The following is a 21,976-nucleotide window of genomic DNA, read 5'->3' as shown; positions in this document are numbered from 1 at the left end:
GGTTTTAAAATTTATTTGCAATCTGTGTCACTATTGTTTGTGCTTGTGTCACTAAAATCAAATCAAGTGTTGTGTATCTGTCAAAGTGTCATTTTGTTTAAAACTGGATATAAGCAATTAAATGGTTCTTGCAAAAAGTTACACAATTTACACTTTATAATTGCGATATTAATGATCAATAAATAACTAAACTAAGAAACGCTTGAATTAGCAGTACTTTAAGGTACTTCTACGATGGCGGACATGGAAAATGAGTTAAAAGATCTCCGAGAAAAAAATAATGAATTAGTTCAGAAAGTCCAGTATTGGAAAATGACTGCTGCGCAAAGGGAGAATGAGAAATTGGAGCTTATGAAAGAAATAAACGAGCTAAGGCTTAAACTGAGCGTGAGTTATTTTTCATGATCTAACCGCAGTCAACAAGTCGAAAATACGTTTCACTTTGCAGCTTCAAGTTATCTTTCACAAATTTAAGTTTAATTATATAAATATTATTTCATTTCTATATTGTCAGCTTAGCCCTGAGAATATATTAAATAATCATGTTAATTTCTTCCAGAGATTACGTAGCGGCGGTGCGGCTCATGCTCGCAAGCTTGACGCTGCACTTCAGACTGCAAGTGAAGAAGCACTATCACATCTGGTACAAGCATCAAGTGCAGTTGCTCGCACATTGGAACTGGCCAAAACATATATGCAAGACAGGCAGGAATTAGAGTCTGCTCTGCCTAGATGGAGTAGTTTGAGTAATACTCCTTCAACAGATAAAGTGAATAGAGTACCCCCTATGTTAATTGGTGGACGATTAATGCAGCCCGTTGTCTCTTTAAGTAGGACACTACAGTCCAATAATTCCAGTAAGTGTAAAAAAATTTCATTTTTTGAAACATATTATTGAATAAAATTTGAAGCTACATACAAGAGCATAATTGTCATTATAAATATTTAAAATACTTACAACTGTAAATATAAGGAGAATTTGATTAGTATTTAAACTGACTAAATGTACAACATGACAACATTTGTGTTGTCTTTTGCAGGGTCAGTCAATAGAAGTCCAAATCAACAGAATCGCAGTGTTTCAGAAAGGGCAGTGCCCATGCATATGTTGCAAGGTAAGCTGTAATCACTAATAGATGCTGTCATGATACAAAAAGTTAATAATTTGCACTTCGAGCACAACCTTTTAATTGAAATTTATAATAAGAATCATAATCAAAATATTTATATCTATAATTTTTTTTAAATGTGTGTTTAACTGAAGTCATCCTAAGCAGTTGGACTAATTTTAAAGATTTTTTTTTGTGCGGATTTGAGTGGGGATGGTTTTAATTGGAGATATTAGGTGGTGCACTTGGATAGTAAAAATAAAATCTTGTAATAAATATCTTAAATTCAGCGGTTTGGTCTTAATAAATCATCAATGTATCTATAGTCTATTCAAATCAAAGAAGGAATGAAGATAAACAGACCTTAGATTTACATATTCCATGAGATTTTTTAATAGCTTAGCTATATTGTGCTAACTAACAGTTCTTGATTTATATTTATAATATAATTTATAATATAATTTATAATATAACACTTTTCCCCTTAACTATTTATATCCACTTTAATTTTACTTCCAAACTTCTGCTAACAGTTTTGTGGATCACCGGAATGTATTTTATTTAACAAATCCATAATGGATATTATAGATTATAAAAACACTCAACCAATGACATTGCATCAATTCAATGTTAAATGTTAATTTGCCTTCAGGCCTCTTGTGGTTGAAATCTACATATATAAAAGCGAAAAACCACTCACTAATTATTCACGAAATTTTAGAAACTATGACACCTACAAACTTGAAATAGAGGCAGGTAGTTTCTTTATAAGATGTAGACTTCCGCTAAAATCAGATCCTATGGAACTCCACGCCTAAGGGGGAAAAAGGAGTTTGGAAGTTTGTGTTTTATAAATTTCGCTGTAAAGCCGCAGTTTCAGCTAGTAGCGTATTGAACTATTTATAGGGTAAAATATAAAGTATGACTTACTGGCAAAAGGTTGTAATAAATTATAAATTACAGATGTATACATACCATTGACAAGAATAGATGCAGGCGAATTACCAGCCAATAATGTGGACACAGACATGGAGGTGAACCACGCCGATGACAGTACCGAGGAACTTGCATTAGATGGCAAGTAAAGTAACAATATATAGATCTCCATTGGTGACCATGAATGGTGGAAAAGTTACTATTTTATTTTCGTTATACAGAACTTGCTTATGTTACTAGAGAGCTTAAGGTTTCTCGTTCAAATACAACCATTGTTACAAGTATCCAGTCCAGCAGTTGACAAAGTTGCTAGATCTAATTTTTTAATGCAATTATATGCTTTTGTTACGTTTAAAAATCATCAATTAAAATTGGTTTAATTAGATGTCATGAGACACATTGAAAGTATTCCATAGATTATATAGTTATCTTATTAAAAAATATAAATGCGAAATTGTTTGTGGCTTAGTTCTTATTAGAATAGTTTATAGGACAGAGATTGGACTAGACCATAGACACCTTTTAATTAGAATGATAAAATTATTTGTTTAAACAATTTTGTGTCAATGTTTTTCGGAAAAGGAAAGACTGTATTTTCACTACAGTATTTTACATTCAATAATCGATTTTCTAGGAAAACAAGGCGTCAATAATCCGAAAATATTTTTTTCTACAATTAATTCTCATTTTTGTAATGTTCGCTTAAGCTCATGATTAGCTACTAAATAAAAGAAAATCACTTGAAAAAGATATTATCTTTAATTTCTATGTTTATTTACATATAGATGATATGGAAGGGAATAGTGTATTATAAACATTTTTTTTTTATTATAGATAGTGGTGACAGACTGGAAGAGTCTCAAAACTCGGATACGGATAATTTTGAAGAGTCGTAAGTATATCATGTTAACCATTTGATTTAACACTGAGCAATTAATATTTCACAATTAAAAATGAAAACGCGACAACCAAGAGAATTTATGGTTTGGCTCGATAGTAACCTTTTATATTGTTTAATAAGTAAAAATATGTTACTTTCGCACACCGTCCTAATAGCCAGCCGCCATCTAGATACATACTTGAAATAACACCTGTGCCTTTTCAGTAAATTGCACTTGCCCATAATTAACAAAATATAATATAAGATATTTTATAAGCTTTTCTTGGTGGTAAGGTTATGTGCTGTAGTTCGTCTGGGTACCATCATCTTAGTTCACAAGGTTCGCGTCGTATCAGCGATGTAAGGAATGATTAACATTTCTTACAGCACCAATCTATGGGCGGTGGTTTTCTCATATTTAGAAAACTTGGAAGTATTAAGTCCCTGCTAACTAACTGTAATTATTGAGTAAAATTCTAATTTAATTTTTTGTTTTGTCAGTCGCAGGTTAGATGCAGTTACAGAGGATATTGAGCCCGAAGATGAGGAACTTCCGCAAAGGTAATGAGATTAAATTTATTTAATAAAAAATACTAATGATACTTAAACAACTTGTTTTGCTAACTCACTCATAACGTCGTAACGGTAGCTAAATATAACACTGTACCTCTACAAGTATGTACGTTGTAATATAATCAACAAATTTACTTGTAAAATAATTAACTTCATACTCAATTCAATTATAATAAGTAAAATTCAACTTTTTTGCTGACTGTACACAGGTTGCTTCTTAAACTGAGTTGCCGCCATATTAAATTTATTTTCCTTATTGGCACGCGCTATATCTTCCTCCACAGAACATGTATTGAGGTTGAAGTAAAATTTATTTACTTTGGTACTAATGTTTGATTGTCGATATTAATTTTTTTTTGTGATTGATTTGTAAAGGTGTTTCAGACGGACAAATTGCAAACCAATCTATTCCATGATTTATTATATCCAGATGTCGAAGATGTTCTATTTGATCTGTTTGTTTAGTTATTTTATCGTACTCTCTATAACGATATACATACTATATAATATTATAATACATTTACAACAGTGTTAAGTGTTATTTAATGGAACTGACTTACGTGTAAAGGGAAAAAGGGATTTTGTTTTTTTTTAATTTAGCTTTTTTATCGACAGACAACGAGCGGAGAATCCATTAGAAGGTCCAAGCTGGCTTTTGGATGAACCTAGAACGAAGGTATAATATTTTTTTTTAAATACCATAATATTTAGAGTAATAAATAAAATTTTAAATAACATTTAATTAGAATATTGTTAGACGTATTTCAGAAAAAAAATGTGACAATTCTTTGCAACTCAACTCAACTCAACATCGGATGAAGACTTTTTATCATTTACTCTACTTCTGTAGAGTAAATAGTAGAAATGCCCCATTTAAAGGAATTACTAACATTCCAATGTTCAATGTCGTTTTGAGTGTAACACCGTCGTTAGTACGTGTGCTTGGTAGAGGCGAGTCGTTAGCATCACTCGCTAGTCGTATCCTCTAGCAGAAAATAAAAATCGTTCTGCCACACACTTGAAACGTAGGTGTCATAGTGACGTATGGAAACATCTTTTTTAACGTTCTATAAACTCATGCTTATTTAGAGAAAATTAAGGAAACTAACAAATATAAAATAAAAAAAAAAAACAAAGTATATACTAGTTAATCTAAAAAAATATACATTAAAGAGGAAAGAAAATATCAACAAAGAGATTTGGTAAACAATTAGAGTAATCGTTTCTAAAATAGGTGTACCATTCAGCTTCCAAGTTGGGTCCCAAAAACCGAACTCTGATTATCAATGGTACCCTATGGCGCGATGACGGGCTGTGACAATCTATGGTGTGATTGAAACAATGATTATGATTCACGTCGATGTAAGCGGTCGTTAGCAAGAGACAAAATTTGTAACGGAACTTTCAGAGGAAGACGAAGAAATTTACAAATCTGGAACCGGATTCGACCACGGAGTTCGAGGAGAATTTGGACAGCACGCCGACGCCCGGACCCAGCCAGAGTTCGAGACAAACTGAGGTATTTAATTTGTTTTACACCGAGGCTTTTTTTCTCTTTTTTCTTTCTTCTCTCAATCGAAGCACTCGAGTGCACGCTACGATAGATGTCACTCATTCCTAATAGGATCGTTTTGATCGAATTATTCGACTATAATATGCATGACCTAACGTTAACTTATATTAGGTCCGTACATATGAAATTGGCGTTTTGTGCGGGAGGAATATAAAATCAATTTATTTTGTAAAATATATTTAAATAATCAAAGTATGTACCGTTGCTAGCTATGTACTTTTGCCATATCATAGGTTGTTCTTTGATCCCTTTTTCCCATTGTGCGGTAATAAGCGACGCCAAAGAAAAAAATAATGAGCAAAAAACAAATGAATGACTGTTTTGAAAACTCAAATGTACCAACTAAATTAATTCATAAATTCGAACTTGGAATTCTTAAACAAAGAGGACATGTTTCAGATCAAAGTGGTCAGTACGACAAAACGCTAATTTCGTATGCAAGGACCTAATATTTATAACCCGAGGTTAAAGAACAAATCGAATCCCCGCTACTGAATCAGTTGAAATAAATACGTAGTACGTACGTAGCTCTCTCGTCACATCACATCACAAAAGTGAGAATCGTGAGAAAATTGCATCGATTCGACTTCGACTGCCGAACATCTATGGATAGTTCCAAAAGTTACGGCTGAGGACTGTCACACGGTAACCAAAGACGCAATGGAGAGTCGATGGCACTGACAAGGTCCGCCCGGCTTGCAGCATAACGTGTCGTGTTATGTCCGCAGCGCGCGCGGCGCAGCGAGTTCTCGCCCACCGTGCGGCGCCGGCGCGCCTCCCCGCCCGCCTCGCCGCGCCCGCGCCGCCTCAGGTACCGCCATGAGTGCTGGCGATCTATTTAAAGCTCCCTGCGTGTTCTCGTCTTGCGGCAAAAGGAACTATTTTTATTTCAGTAACAACGGGCGCATCCTCAAAGTGCTGGTCGCCAAGATGCGGCTCGACGAGGACGAGGGCAGCGACGGTGACACGTCGCCCCCCAAGCGGCCGAACCTCGACTCGATGTCTCCGATGGCGGCCGAGGTGACGCCGAGGACGAGCGCGAAAGTTCCGGAAGCCTCTCCGAAGCGGCCGTCCCGGGACGAGTCGCCTCGGTTCCAAATCAGAGAGATGTCGCCCTCTAAGCGGCTGATGCGTTTCGATGCGCCGAGTCCGAACGGGTCTACCGACTCCCGGGTTATAGTTTTGTGAGTATTGAAAACTGAATCATATTTACTATTGTTAAATCATCGATAACTTTAAATTATTACTTTGAATGTAACTAACGTAAAATTGATTAAGCACCATTTGTAGACAAAGAAATACTTACAGAGAGACGCACGACGATCCACCCGAACCCTGTAGTTCCGGCATATCCATATCGAGAACCATAAATCGAGTCAACAACTTCGACAATCGTAACGATCAATCGAATAACAACATTAACGATCATAATCCCATCAGTAGCAATCAAAATCAAAACGAAAACGATCGTAACGCTCGGAGAAATCACAGCTGCGTCGACGATCGTAGCAGCAAAGCGACGAATCAAAGCCGTGAAAATAATATTAGCTTGGACAATCATAACAGCCTCGACAATCGTGGCAGTAGACCGAATAATCACAGTCGCGATAATAACAATCACAACAGCTTAGACAATCGCGGCAGCCGTGACAGTCGCGACAGCGACAGTAGTGGGAGTGAGCTGGCGAGCGAGGGTCGCACGAGGAGGCCGAGGAAGGCAGTTGTATATAAAGAGAAACCATTGAACAGGTTTGTTTTAACGTAACTTACTTTTAATTTTAGCATAAAACTTCCGTTCCATTCTATTTTATTTCTAAAATCGAGCGAAAATTTTAATTTAATTCCAGGCGAACCCCATTAAGTCTTTTATACTTAACTTTATGCTCAGCTGTGAAGGAAACTGTCGTAAGGAAACCTGCATGTGTCAGTTTAACTAGTGCCAAATTACAAATGTCAAAAGTGGTGTTTAATAAAAAAAATTGCTTGACTTGTGTAAGAAGTTTTATCTACATTTATGTATTGTTTTGTTATAATTAGTATTCTTTTGTTTAACGCTATTTATATTTTTGTTTCAGAAAATTACGCAGGTGATTAGTATTATTTTATATTAAACGGTTATAGTAAAGTATTGTGTAGTTTAAATTATTTATATTATTGATGAATGCACTGTTGACATTTGTTATATAAAAAAATATTACTTTGTCATCATAAAATTAATAAGATTTGTTTTTTCAATCTATACACTGTTACAATACAACGTGTAATCAAATTTAAATAAATAGCATGTGACAACTTTAAAAAAAGTGTTATCATTAGTAACGTTATTTATTAACACGAAAGCGCAACAAATTTAAGAAATGCCTTTTGACAGCTGTCAGACCTGTGGACCAAGTATTTCGAAATCGATTCGGAGTAGATATTGTTTATTTAGCAATCGATTTCTGATTATTTCGTTTACAATTACTAGTGTCTAGGGCAAGGTGTTATAGAAATACAGTCAGAAAAAAAAACTTAAAACTCTTTATGTGACAATAAATATACAATACTTTCTTCGATTCGGATCAAATGTTTATGATATTACGTATATTTTTGATTGACGGGTGATTTTAAATGTATCTAGATCGCAAATTATTTGCAACTAAACATTGTAAATCAGTGTACTGTAAACATGTACATTGTACATGCAATCTGTTTGGACACGGGAAACGTCAAAAGCTTTCTTAGAATTGTTGCCCTGTATATTGAATAATAGTTTAAAAGATATTTTGATATTTCGTTGTTTGTACGAAATGATTATGTACGAAATGTAAACAGTAATATGATTATGAATCCTACAATAACTTAACACCAAATAACCTCGCGCCCACCGATGTGAAAACGAAGAAGGACAAGAGGGTGTAAAAAAAGGGGACCGACCGAAAACTAGTTTCTTTTGTTAACATTTCGTACAAAGATAAAATGAAATGGAAATTAATAATAATGATTATTGTATTTTTAAATCATTCTCAATAATAAAAAATAGTATAGTATATGTTTAAGAAGATTACATATAACGTTACTGAACCTCCAACAGAAAATAAGTGCCTAAAATTGTTTTAAATAATCTCACCTTTTTCTCGTGTATTTACGTCGCATTTTAACGTTGACTGTTCAATGACTATTGTTTTATGATTCAAGTTTTAATATATACTAGATTAACTGAAATTTGTTACATCCCGATGAAGAACTATAACCGACGACGTTGGACTGTTACTTTTAAAAATCCCAATATAAATGAATTTAAAACATTCCTTTTTCATCTGTTTCAAATGAAATTTCGTTAGTTGTGTAAAAATGTGAAATATACTTTTGTGACTTGTACATACAAGATTTCTAAGAAAGTATGATTTCGTTGTGATGAAGATTGGTCAAAAAAAAATGTGGAAGATTTAAAAAAAAAAAGTATTTGTATATGTATTTTTTAAACGGATATTTCTTTTTTTCTTTAAGCAACCATTATTGTCAAACGAATGCAATAAAAACAAATTATCTCGATAGTGTTGCGGACAGTACTTAGAAGTGTCAGTTGACGTGATATGGCAATCCATTCCAAAATGTCTTATCCTGACCGCATTTGGAACAGATAACATAAGAAAACTTTTTTTTAAATTGCTCAATGTTTACACTAGATAAAAAGTATAATGAATTGAATCACATTTCTGTATTAGTAACTTAAATATTGGTTAAGTTAGTATTTAGCAATGTTTATTATTTTAGCACGATCATGACAAATGAATACGAAATTATGAAAACGATTTCTGAAAGACTGCAACGACCAAATAAAGTAGACCTGTTTTATGTAGGTTTTTCTATAAGTGTAAGGGGTCAATTTCATTGTACACTCGAGTCTCTCGTATTTGTATTGCGTCAACTGAATATTGATAAATGCATTTAAAGTTGTATATAGAAAGGCATTATGTTAATGGAATACGGCTCCAAAACAATGTATTTTTCCTCAATACACATTATACTTTCGTTTTTTTTTTTTTTAATTTTGATTAGATTGATAGACAATTCTTCCGTAAAGCAAAAGATTACTACAGGATTTGCATCAGAAGGGAAGAGGGTCTTGCATAACCACGGATAAAAGTATCTTTGTTATTTTATATATTATAAACTGTATGTAATATAAAGAAAAGGTTTTATTTATTGGTATTTATTTTATCATAACATAGGGTATCTCAAGACCCCTTTAACGCCCCAGCAAATAATTTCGTTTGCAAAGACGAATCTCTCATTCTCAATACATTTTTCATGAATGTGTATAACGTCATCGTAATTTCCTAAAGATGGCTGGTCTTTAAAGAATAATTATTTAATTGTTTTATGGTGTACAGAATGATATTAAATATCGATGTAGAACCGACTATGCAGATATTTGATGCATAAGATCACAAATTACATAATTTAGTTCGGTGTTGTTTTAAAATGATGTAACTCAGACTAAACATGTTACTGACGCTACATAACGTAAGTAATAGAAAGAGACATGGAGTACTAACGCATTTATAAACACAACCTTAAATAAAATGTATGTAACATATTCCAAGGGAGTAAAGGCATATAAACATCTTTAACGTTTAATGGATGCGATGTAATTAGCGAAATCTTAAATCTATGGTAATCATGGATTCGCGAAAAATTACTTTGGGTATGAGTTGTTAAGTGTAACAGTGTGTACGTACTTAATGTAGCAGATAGCTCTGCTAAATCGCATAGAACATGTAAACTAAGGCTTTGTTTACCGTAACTCCTTCGATTGTGTTATGTACATTTTTTTTTTAATTAATGGTGTAACTACACAGTACATCTATTTGAGGGAATGTTCGACATCTCGCAAGCGTGTTACATTTTAGATATAGCTAAAGCTATGCTTTGTGGATGACCGTGAGTGATATAGCAAGAGGTCTTTACCCTACTGTAGCAAAGCTGAATAATAATGAGCGTTTTGCTCGTAAGTCTGATTTTAATAAATAAATATTATTATTATTGAAAAATATGGTCAATTTTTCAATCAATTTACAGTTGAAATGATAAATTTTACATCGGTCAGTGTTTTTTTTTTTAAGTTGAATTATTGTAATCAAGGTGTAGTGCGCTGGAGGCGTGAACGACTCGGCGTTGTTTTTGTAAGTTGAATGTTGTACGATTTTGACTATTCAATAAAAATACGTTATTTAAGGTAATTATGTTTTTCTTTTAATAAAAAATCTACTTTCCATAATGCCCAAGTATAAGAGAGAACAGTATTATGTAAACTGTCGCGTCAAACGAGCCCCAGGTCACAATAACAGCCCGTGGCTCACCCTTCTTTTTATAATTGGAATCTAGAATGTCTAATTCATAATGTTGTCTTAGATTTTCGCGATTATTACACATTGAAATAAAACTAGTTTTTTAACGGATTTAATCGCGTATATTAATTATTTTATTTTAACATCCCGACGTTTCGAGCACTTTGCAGTGTTCGTGGTCACGGGCAGACTCTGCCCCGGGATGTTAAAATAAAATAATTAATATACGCGATTAAATCCGTTAAAAAACTAGTTTTATTTCAATGTCTAATTCATTCATCCATTTTATCTTTAAAATACTGAGATATGTTATTTATTAATAAAATCTTTTAATGATTATAAAATATATAAGCGTCTGTCCGCAATACGGTTAGGCCTGTTAGAGTTAAAGAGAGGAGGGGCCTGCTACCGCTGCCGTCTGCGTAAAAGAAAAGGAAGGCAGACAGACTGGCGCTGTAACGCGGAACGTATTACTTCAAAAAATTGAAAATATTGATCGTTTTACTACTGTTTTTACGTTTATTATTTTGCTGTAAGTAAATTGATACGTTGTAGTTACGTAAGGGCTCCGTCTGTGTGTGAATGGACGTGTTTGATACTTGCACCAAATGTTACTTCTATACACGAACACACGAGGTTAAGAGAAGAACCGTTATAATAGTGGTCTGTATTCGATTACATTAAACGAGTTTAGAATAACATAGGACAGTTAAAAAAATAAAAATTGACGTCATTTCATATATTTATTTAATATTTGAACTTAAAAATAATTAAGTATGTATGTTTAACTATTAGGGACCGAAATACTATAAAACTGTTGGAACACCAGTACATGATAACAAAGGTACACAGTATTCATAGACAATCTAGCGCCGTAATCAACTGCGTGTACAATCCTCGACATCTATGAATGATTAAGTTTTAAATTACCAGTAACAATATATAAGTAACATTACTAAACTGTTATATATGTTGCCATTTAAAAATTACTTAATAATAAATATATTTTTGTAAAATTTACAAAATATAGTTACATCATTACCCGAAGAACTTTGAAAAAAAAGACGGTTATTTTAAAATGAATAGCACAGACACGTCATTATAACGCATTACCAATGCCGGGCGTTTTAAAGTTTGGTAGGATGCAAACCGCTTGATGTCCCCTCTGCCAGCTTTCGGAGGTCAAGATTGCTCAAATATTTATATGGAGTCTTAGACCTCCGCCCAGGGACGCGCTAAACGCCGGCGCAGTGCCCACGCGGATACTTGTCACGAATAGGGTTGCCTCTTGGGAGAAAGTAATACATATAAAATATTTTTACAAGAATTTGATTAAAAATATCAAAAAAGCATTTTTAACTAAACTGCTTCAACGATATTCGTCAACACTCGGATACTTATCTAAAATATTTTAACGCTAAATTAAAGTGTTGCTATTAAAAATAATGAAAAATTAAGTTTTAATATAACATCAATTCCTTCAAACTCTCACAACCAAAGAATACTTTCAAAACGTTTAATCCACTCGGTTACTACGTACGTCTTTATTATTTTAATTAGTTAACGAGATATATCAATAAATGCACTATACATTATGATGGGGAAAACTATGAACGTGAATCTTTTTTCAGTTTCCGTGAATGTCGCTCACATTAACCTTTCGTTTATATTATATAATGGCAGATATTCATATTACCAATATTTATAACGATTCCAGTAATGAATACATTAACAATTTATTGAATATAATAAATGTATATTTTCATTAAATAACCGTTTGTAATGTGATAATATTTATTAGTATGTTTTGCATGTTTTATGTGCTCGCTGGCGGCCTGTCGGGCGGCGCGGGCGCAGGCTCGCTCGGCTGGAGCGTTATTGATGCTGTTTGCTCCACAGTCTCCTGAAAGATATATACGGAAAACTTCATAATATATAGTATTCATGATCGATAGTACATCAAAGAAGAATTAACTGTTTTGTACATAATTTTGCATTAATATGTGGACTTTCCAGGCTTTTAAAGGTTATTATTAATCAAATTAAGATTTAGATGCTCGTTTAATTCGTAAAATAGGTAATAAATTAATAGGATAGACTGGTCATACCTGTATTTCTGTTGTTGTCACTGTGCCCGTGTGGTGCTTCTTGTGCTTTCGCTCGACGTGCCCAAAGCAGTGCTCACATTCGTCGTCGCTGTCTTCGGAGTCGGACTCGTCGAAGCGATGCGGCTTCTCGTATATACAACAGCCTGCGATAAAAAATCTTACGTAACCTTTTATCATAGAAGATTGACACGCCTGTCACAAAAAGGCCTAATATTACCGGGTATCGAGGTAGCCAGTTTGAATGACATATAAAAGGAATACGAATAAGACAAGACGAGACGAAGACTGAAAATGATGGAGAGGATTCGTGCAACACTTATGAGAATGTATAAATAAAATAAATATTGAACATCACATACATGAATTTAATCCCAATGTAAGTAGCTAAAGCACTTCTGTTATGGTAGATCAGAAGTAACGACGGTACCCCATACACCCTGAACCAAGACAACATAGAAAACTAATGAACTTTTTCTACATCGACTCGTACCCACGAATTCGTACCCATGAAAACCGGTGTACACACAACTCGACCACGAAAGTCGTCGTGTATAGCCTATTCTAATGGAAATAGGAAAAAATATAAACAAACCTTAGATTTACACTTACTACTAACTCAGTTTATGATTACTATAACACTTAACTACTTATTTCGACTTTAATTTTACTTCCAAAATTCTGAGATTCTCAGAACAGAAAAGTACACCGAGGTTTGGGTACAGTACCCGAACCAATAAAAAAGTAATTCTCCTATCTTTACTAATAATTTAAAGTTTAGTAATAAAGTTTGTATGTACTACTGAATTGATTTTAATGAAACTTTACAATAATGTAGCTTATACATCAGAATAACACATAGGCTAGATTTTTAAAGATACTCTGCGAGTGAGAAAATACACCGATGTCAAGTAAGTTTGAAAATTTTGTATGAAGCAATCTCGAACTTCAAGGAAGGACTAGGCTACTTTTTAAACATAATATCGGACAATCAATCCAAAAACTAGTAATGAATGTAAGTAATTAATATTGAATCGGTGATCTGTGAGTTAAGTCCATACGATCAATGACAGAAATTATATTCATGAATGGAAAGGAATTTAGAATCCGAATCAGTAGGTCTATTCTGTAACAAGAAACTCGAATCCTACCGCATAACACGAGTGTGAAATATCAATATAAAATATATATAATACAAGTATCAAAATGGCGTATCGTTGTAAGTCAGTTGTCAACATTTCACAGGTGGATCCTACAGAATCGCACGGCGGGGCGACATTAATGTAATAAGGCAACAGTTATAAACGTACATTTGGATTTCTTCTTGTTCATATTCTCATTGTCGATGGTGTCGTCAGTCCAGACGACCTTCTTCCGCTGTTGATTCCGCGACGGCCGGAGCGTGATCACCGCCACGCGCTCCACTGACTCCTGGATTACACGAAACATGTATTTTATTGTAACTTTTTTAAAACAAAATTTTATGCCCAAAAACACATATTTCGGTAATTTACACCATGTAATCTAACTAAAAGCAATGAAATTGTAACTTTCAATAAAGCTTTTTGTACATAGTACTCGTACTAATTGGTCTAGTGGTTAGATATACATATATACCAGTGATCCTGAGTTTCTGGGTTTAAGTTCCATCAGTATATTTTATTACCTTTATCAGTCCGAGCTCCAGCTCTGAACTGTTTTATTATTATGTTTTTGGTTTATCTGCCGCGAATTTCTCAGTGTCGGTCCGAGTCTAGAAGTTGAGCGAGTACATGCCCGTGACTCGGAAAGCAAGTAAAGCCGTTGGCGAATGATCTCTTCCTGGTCATGTTGTATTTGCGGTCCCATCGGATTATAAGAGATAGAATAGAGCACCTGTGGATGGATGGTTGGAGTTCACAAGTCGTTCTACACTGTTTATACGTTAGTAGAAAAGTATGTCGTCTCCAGCCTACGTTTTACGTCATTTTATCCTGAACGGGCATTTCAAATGATACTGTTAAGTGTTTTATACACCGATTATTTGCATTTTTTCTTATTTACTTAGTATAATCACAATATTATACTCTTTGATAAGGATTTTCCTAAGGATGTTATCACATATACTTGTATATTTTTAATAACAACATAACATGGACTTACGTTATATTCGATTTACATATTTAATATCATAACAGTCCGAAAATATTCTACTTTGATGCCAATACCTCAATTTTGATTAAAATGTTCTATGATCATATTTTATATAACAAGAGATATATTAAAGTTCATCAATTAAATTCCTTATTCATTCAAATCTAATTAAAACCCCTCCCACGTTTAACACTGGAAGGTTGAAATTTCGAGTAATTACGTTAAATTTCAAGTCAATCGGACCTGTCGTACGGAGAACTCGTGATGAGAATGTCAGTAGTTTTTCTCTTCTCAGATTTAGTTATAGGCAACCCAATTTTAATTTGATAAAACCAATTGATATTATGAAGAGCAAATAATCTTTACTAATATTATAAATGCGAAGTTACTCGCTTTTGTTAACTTAACACCTGACCCTTCCTTCAGACTCGGGAGAACTAGTATTCAGTATATTTATTATTAGAAAAAATAAAAAACAAAAAAATAAACATTTATAAACAATTTAATAATGTTTAGGTAACATACAATAAACTGTATATTTATAAAACACCTACATGGAAAAAAATAATCAAAAGATATAAATGTTTATAAAAAAAAAAATCTATTTAATATTCCGATAAAAACGTTTATCTAGAGATAAATTAAGAGAAACACTCATCTTTTATGTATATAAGGAGATAAGAACATCAGTATTTACTTAACAATACATCATTTTCCATTTAAAAGTTTCACAATTTTACAATTGAATTTATAGAACAATCTTATTTTCAAACAATCCATCGATCTTCTTGTTATGATAACCCAAGAAATCAGATAGAACGTCTCTTGTATGCTGACCCAAAGTTGGTGGTGCCGTCCTTGCCATATTCCCGCCTTCTGAGTATAGAGTTGGAGGACCAACCATTTTAATAGTCCCTGCAACTTCATGCGGCAATTCCTTGACCAAACCAATTTCTTTGACATGTTCATCGCTAAACACGTCACCCATATTATTGACAGGGCCGTTCGGGAACGAGGCGTTTTTGAATATTAACGACCATTCTTTCTTTGTCTTAGTAACAATTATCTCACTGATAATCTTTACGATTTCGTCACGATGTTTGACTCTTGACGCGTTATCTTTGAAACGTTCATCGGTGATCAAGTCTTCTCTGTTGATTAATTTGCAAAAATCAATGAATTGTGCGTTTGAACCTGTACCGATTACTATGAAACCATCTTTGGTTTTGAATGCTTGGTAGGGGACCAGATTAGCATGTGCTGTGCCCCATCTCTGTCCCTCAATACCGCAGTTCAAGTATATATTAGCGACGTTGATCATACTTGATATTTGAGTGGATAGAAGATCACAGTCTATTTTTTGGCCTCGACCAGTCTTGTTTCTATAGTATAACGCGGTCATGATTGCTCCAAAAGCATGAAGTCCTGTTGTTACATCGGTAATAGCAACTCCTGGCTTAACTGGATTGCCATTCCTTTCGCCCGTCGCGTTCAACATGCCCCCCATAGCTGATATAACAACATCATAGCTGAAATTAATAACAAAAACTGTCTCTATTTCAATAAGAATAATAGTTAGTTCTCTAAAAATTTAATGTAATTTCATATTAAAATGAATATATAATTTTAAACATAATACTTTCTACTTTAACAATGGTAACATGAAAGATTTAAAAGATAATTTTAGTGATCGACTTGTGTTGCATTTGTGTTATAAGAGGTTGCACTGATTCAGTTTTTATATTTATTGTGTTTCATGATGAAGATTTAATTTTCCAAGCTATTGATATACATGTTTAGGTTTTATAGAAACTATTTTCAAAGAAAGTTTGAAAGTTAATGTTTTATACATTTATAAACTTATAAATTACATTACATTTTTGAGTTTGTATTTCATTTGTTTTGGTTAATATTGCAAAATATTTTAATTAATAGATAACAACAAACAACTATAAACATAAAAAAAAACTAATTTTTTAAATAATACTTTACCCTGGTTTCCTAGAATAAGGTCCAACAGGACCGAACCCTGTGATTGCACAGTATATTAACTTTGGATTAATGACACTTAGTTTTTCATAGCCAACTCCGAGCTTATCTAGTTTTCCAGGGAGAAAATTTTCCACAACTACATCACATTTTCTGGCTAGATCATAGACAACCTGCTTACCTGAAAGCAAATGTAGATACAAAACGGAATATGTTTGAATAATTCAATTCAATATGTTTGATCTAGAGATTTGATGATAGAGCTTTAATAAAATAGTGTGATATTACATGACTTGTATTTTAAAAGATATAATGCTTTCAAATATAATAAGCATAAAGATATTAAGAGTATGTTTGAATAAAAACTACATATACAATTTTACAATACAATAACAAGCAACATTATGTTATTAAATTTGTACAATAAAAAATATCACTTACCTTCCAGAGTTTTTAAATCAATGCAAATACTTTTTTTATTCCTGTTTATGGCCATAAAGTAATATGAATCCTTAGAGCCTTCAATAAAAGGAGGACCCCATTTTCTAGCCTCATCACCATCTAGGCTTTCAACTTTAATAACGTTCGCGCCTAAATCACCTAGGGTCATAGTACAAAAAGGTCCCGCAACGACTCTGGTTAAATCTAGGACGTTAATATCGCTAAGCAATCCATCGCACTTTGTTGAATACTTAGCATTTAATATACATTGCTTAGGTGTTGCTATAAATTTCGAAACTTTAATACATTTAAAAATAAGTCTTTCCACAACTCTCATCGTAAAAAAATAATGTTTAACAACACGTTCGTTAGCGACGAAAGTAAGTTCGTTTATCTCAACGTATGAACGTAGTATGTCTTTGTTTGTATAAATAAACTAAATACTGATGATAACGCATTCTCCTATTGTATACCTCTTGTGTCTGTGGCGGCACCGTCGTCACCGCTGTACTGGTCGTAGCCATGTCTTCGGTTCGTAAAGTTCTCTGTCGTTCGCCCATCAAACAACACTTATTTTGTAAAATACTATCACATTATATATCTAATTAGATAATAAACAATGACGCTCTCAGTTATTAATGACGTAATATAGTTAAGTGTTATCATAAACAGCCCTATTAGCAGTTATATGAAAATTTCTTCGTGATGAAGAATTTGTCTTGCTAATAAATGTCAACAATGTCAAGTTGACAATGACAGTATTGCATACAGATATACAAAATGTTAAAGTCGCATTTAACGAAGGATTTACTTTAATATTAAATATAACAATATAAACCTGCTATCGCTTTGCTTCAAATCAAATAAATATTTTTTTCCTGATTTTTTTTTTATTGAAAAGTGATAAAATGTTGATAACACTTTGTTAAGCTTAAAATTAATTCTTAATACCAGATAGATGTAGAATACCACTCGCTGATACGTTCAGATTATGCAGAAAAAAAATTGGAAATAGCTACATCTGTATAATTGTCTTTATTATTTTTATGTTTTCTAAATTAATTGACGTTTTCTCAGTGGATTATGTCCTACCACAAGGATACCACTATTAGTTTATAATATATAGTATTACATTACTAGTTTCGTCATTGAATTGTTTGTAACTTATGCGATTCAGAAACGTGAAATATTTAATTAGTCAGCGCCATCTGTCATTATCTGGCTGTAACATACGTACTTAAACAAAGTGGATGAATATAAAGATACGTATTATAGATCTACCGTATAATGAATCTAAAATAGGTCAAGTATTACTATTGCAATATTATCAAAATAGCTATTAATGCATTCTAGTATATTATTTTGTATGATAGTCTATTTTGACACAAGTTTCGACGTTAAGATACATGATACATTAACTACTGTATCGCTAGTCTAGTTGTAGCTTAAACGGCTATGGAACATGAGGTACCAGGTGCGAACCCCGCGTCGTGCAATAAAAAGCGAATTGTTATTGGATTTTCAAAACATTCACAGTCCGGAGCTTGAAAGTTAAGATAATGTTAAGCTGATTAGGATCTCTCTCAGGTTAAGACATATAATCGGCACATAGAACGATTAGAGTAAATTAACATAAAATTTTAACAAAACAAATATCTTTCTTTCTTTTCTTTTTTTCTTTTTAATCTAATCTAAATGGCAGCAAATGTGAAGCATACACTTAAAAAAAATAATTAAATCGGTTCGTAAAGGAAGGAGTTCTGAGGTAAAAAACCTACAAAATAATACTTCTTTTTTGAACTCGATTAAAATGGAGAGTACACCTGTATTAGCGCACACACTTGGGCACTATCATATTTCCTGCGTAGTTGTTTGGTCTTTCTTAAGATTGGCCGACTAAGCGTAAAACATCTGCCAGGTTAGATATATTGGGCAAGGTAATGCGGTGTACCAGTGCCCCTAGCAAGGACAGGTATGGCCTAGGAGTAATATATTAAAAAAAAAGTCACTCTCAGACTTTTCAGGATTGATTTCTAACGAAATCAAAAATCAATATATACTTTATCCGAGTAGGCATTTACAAGCACTTTTGAATCGTCATTTTACAAAACTATAATAAGTGAAGCTACTAATCAGGCAAGGCAAGAAACTCAGTAGTTACTCTTTTTCAACATTTAAAATACAAAATTATCAAATCAAATCAAATCAAAATATCCTTTATTCAAGTAGTCTTTTACAAGCACTTTTGAATCGTCATTTAAGAAAATATTTAAAGTAAAGCTACCACCGGTTCGGAATAATAAGTGATGAACTATAATAAGTGAAGCTACTAATCAGGCAAGGCAAGAAACTCAGTAGTTACTCTTTTTCAACATCTAAAAATACAGTCATGTTAGTTAAATACAATTAATATATGTATGTTATGTCTCCTGCCTGGAAGTCAACAAGCATTCGCTACACATTTCAACTTCCTCGTGGAATAGGACCCGACTTTTCTTATGAATGACCTTGTCTCTTACATGGTGTAAAAGTGAGAATATTTATTTTTATTTTCAGAGCTAATTTAAAAAATGCTTGAATAAATATCATATTTTACAGCCTCAAAAATGATAACTCATAAACATTGAGGACTTGATAACGTATTTAGGTTGACATTAATACGTTTTTTATTTATGTAATAACGACTTCCGAAATGTCATAAACAACGCACGGTGATACAGAAAATATTTGAATATGAAGACATATATTTAAAGATTATGTATTTGTGATTTGTGGAAAATGATAAGCCGAGGTGGTCCAATAAAAAGATCAAATTTTGGTGTATTTCACTATTATTGACGTGTTTGATTGGTCACTAATTTCAGTGGAAAAAAACAATTCATCAACGGATTAATTTCTTGTACTTTTTATGTATCAACCCATACAAGACCAGCTCGGTAGATATTTTTTAGAAACCTTTGAACTGCAGTTTAGTGTTGCATATCTATATACCACTGTCGATAGACTATCGATAGTACCAATAGTATCGATAACTCCCCATGAGCAATAATTAAAGTAATACTATCGTATTACTTTTAACCTAAACTATCGATAGTTCTGCAACGCTGCTCCAGTTAAACATTTCTTTGATGTTAAGGATAATAACTGAACCAAGAGACCATTACGAAGAAAGACAATATGAATTATGATGATATTAAAATTTTCTTTAAACTTTGTTAAATCTTGTCCAGTTGCATAATTTTATTACTGTTTATGAACTGCGGTCGAATCCATAAAGCTTGCGCACTCACACCTGTTACAATGTTTTTTCTCTTTCTTTACGGATTGTTCATTTGAGTCAAAATACAATTTTTATTCGCTAATCTATTCTATTCGAGTGCGCGAAATACTTTATTATTAAATTTAAGATTTTTTCTCTGTTAACGAAAGATGAAACCGAACAAAATTAAAGAGCCCGCGTACACTTTTCATCGATAGTTTTATAGATATTACAAGACATTTAAATACGCACGATGCGCTAACGCATGACGCATAAATACAAGACGGGCGGATGTAATTGAGTTGGTTGTAACGATACAGATTATTTTTATTAATAAAGTTATCATAAAATATTCTGTTTCATCAATTAACTCAAATGTCATACAACAAAGTCATCTCACCTCATCAAGAAATACTTCAGTAGTCGATACCAACATTACCAAACTTATGTTATAAATGCGAAAATGAGTTTATTCATTACGTTTTGACGCCTTAACTACTAAAACGATCATCGTGGTATTTTTCGTAAGTACTTGATGTCAGAGGGGTAAAGGATACAGGATACCTAACATCCGCAGTCAGAAATTAGTATAAAAGTAAACCGCAATACACTGTCTCCGCAGCATTCAAGGGCATCGCACCAACTACGAACTCGTAAAATATAAAAATGTTCTGAGCCAGCGAGAGTTTATTGGAATAATTCCAGACTGGTATCGCTTGAATCTACTTAAGATTTAAAAATATAACCGAGTGTACTGAGTGCAATGGTCCAGGAAACTACGATTGATGACCGCTCGTTGCTGTTGACGTCCAAAAATTCACCAAAGCGCCTATATTTCATAATACTTTTAACCTACGACTATTATTTACGGCTACGTCTGTTAAATATTCACACGTTGACGATAACCATTCCACCATTATATCGGATTTATGTATATCAACTACCTGACTTTATTAGTGTTTAAAAATAATACATACCTATATACTTTATACCTACAGTTTGGTTTATCTTTTGAATTATGACTTCTAGATTTTTAGCATGCTTATGAAACTATTAAAATGATTGTTATATCAAGGGTGCAAAGCAATTCCTTAAAGCATCGGCTAAAATGGTTCTTGTTTTACTTGTTTAGCAAAGAAAACGGACGGATCACATTTATGACTTTTAATGATAATACTTTCGTCCGTTCAGTGATAAAATCCGTGACTCGGATACATTTAGGGAAATATTATTCAATAAATTAAGTACCAAGTATTAGTGCTGGACTAAAAAGCTGCTTGCATTTTTGTCATCATTCTACCTATACAATAACTATTTTTTATTTATATAAATAACTTTGTAAATAAACATATTGTTTTCTACAATATTATGTATATTATGAATACTTTGACTATTTTTAATTATTAAGATTTACGGTTTTACGGATTTACGGTTTTTTTTAGAATCGCCCAGCAGATTCGATTAAAACCTTAAGCAAAATATGATTGTTTTGATATTACAGTGTAAAAGGTTATCAAGCACTCGGTAATATTTTGTCATCCGCTATAAGAAGCGAAGTGAGACAGTTATTTAAAAAAAATATAATTTACACCCACAGACTCTAGAAAAAAAAACATTTTGCAGTAGTTACTTAACCAGTTTTTGA

General features: G+C 33.0%; 2 protein-coding genes across 3 annotated transcripts; one reads left to right on the top strand and one right to left on the bottom strand.

The window, feature by feature from the left end:
* Positions 1-97: 97 nt before the first annotated feature.
* Positions 98-7,187, top strand: LOC125077034 (uncharacterized ENTR1 family protein-like). Of its 2 annotated transcripts, none has more exons than XM_047688821.1 (12): positions 98-387; positions 560-857; positions 1,041-1,115; positions 2,073-2,186; positions 2,880-2,937; positions 3,427-3,486; positions 4,114-4,174; positions 4,907-5,017; positions 5,800-5,882; positions 5,965-6,255; positions 6,380-6,820; positions 7,147-7,187. In XM_047688821.1, exons 1-12 carry the CDS (start codon positions 235-237, stop codon positions 7,160-7,162), a joined length of 1,761 nt encoding a protein of 586 aa, XP_047544777.1. In that variant the 5' UTR covers positions 98-234; the 3' UTR covers positions 7,163-7,187. The 2 variants fall into 2 exon arrangements, with proteins under 2 accessions (XP_047544777.1, XP_047544775.1); XM_047688819.1 differs by having other exon boundaries at positions 6,362-6,820.
* A 3,947-nt stretch (positions 7,188-11,134) lies between these two features.
* Positions 11,135-17,495, bottom strand: LOC125077252 (succinate--hydroxymethylglutarate CoA-transferase-like). The gene is given in 6 exon segments (XM_047689140.1): positions 11,135-12,307; positions 12,513-12,655; positions 13,820-13,972; positions 15,375-16,171; positions 16,635-16,812; positions 17,073-17,495. Coding segments are annotated over 6 exon segments (1,695 nt in total). The 5' UTR covers positions 17,410-17,495; the 3' UTR covers positions 11,135-12,220.
* Positions 17,496-21,976: the final 4,481 nt, after the last annotated feature.

The sequence above is a fragment of the Vanessa atalanta genome, chromosome 3 (genome assembly GCF_905147765.1).
Source record: "Vanessa atalanta chromosome 3, ilVanAtal1.2, whole genome shotgun sequence".
Lineage (NCBI taxonomy): Eukaryota > Metazoa > Arthropoda > Insecta > Lepidoptera > Nymphalidae > Vanessa > Vanessa atalanta.
The sequence above is the reverse complement of the archived record's forward strand: the minus strand, read 5'-3'. Positions and strand labels throughout refer to the sequence as shown.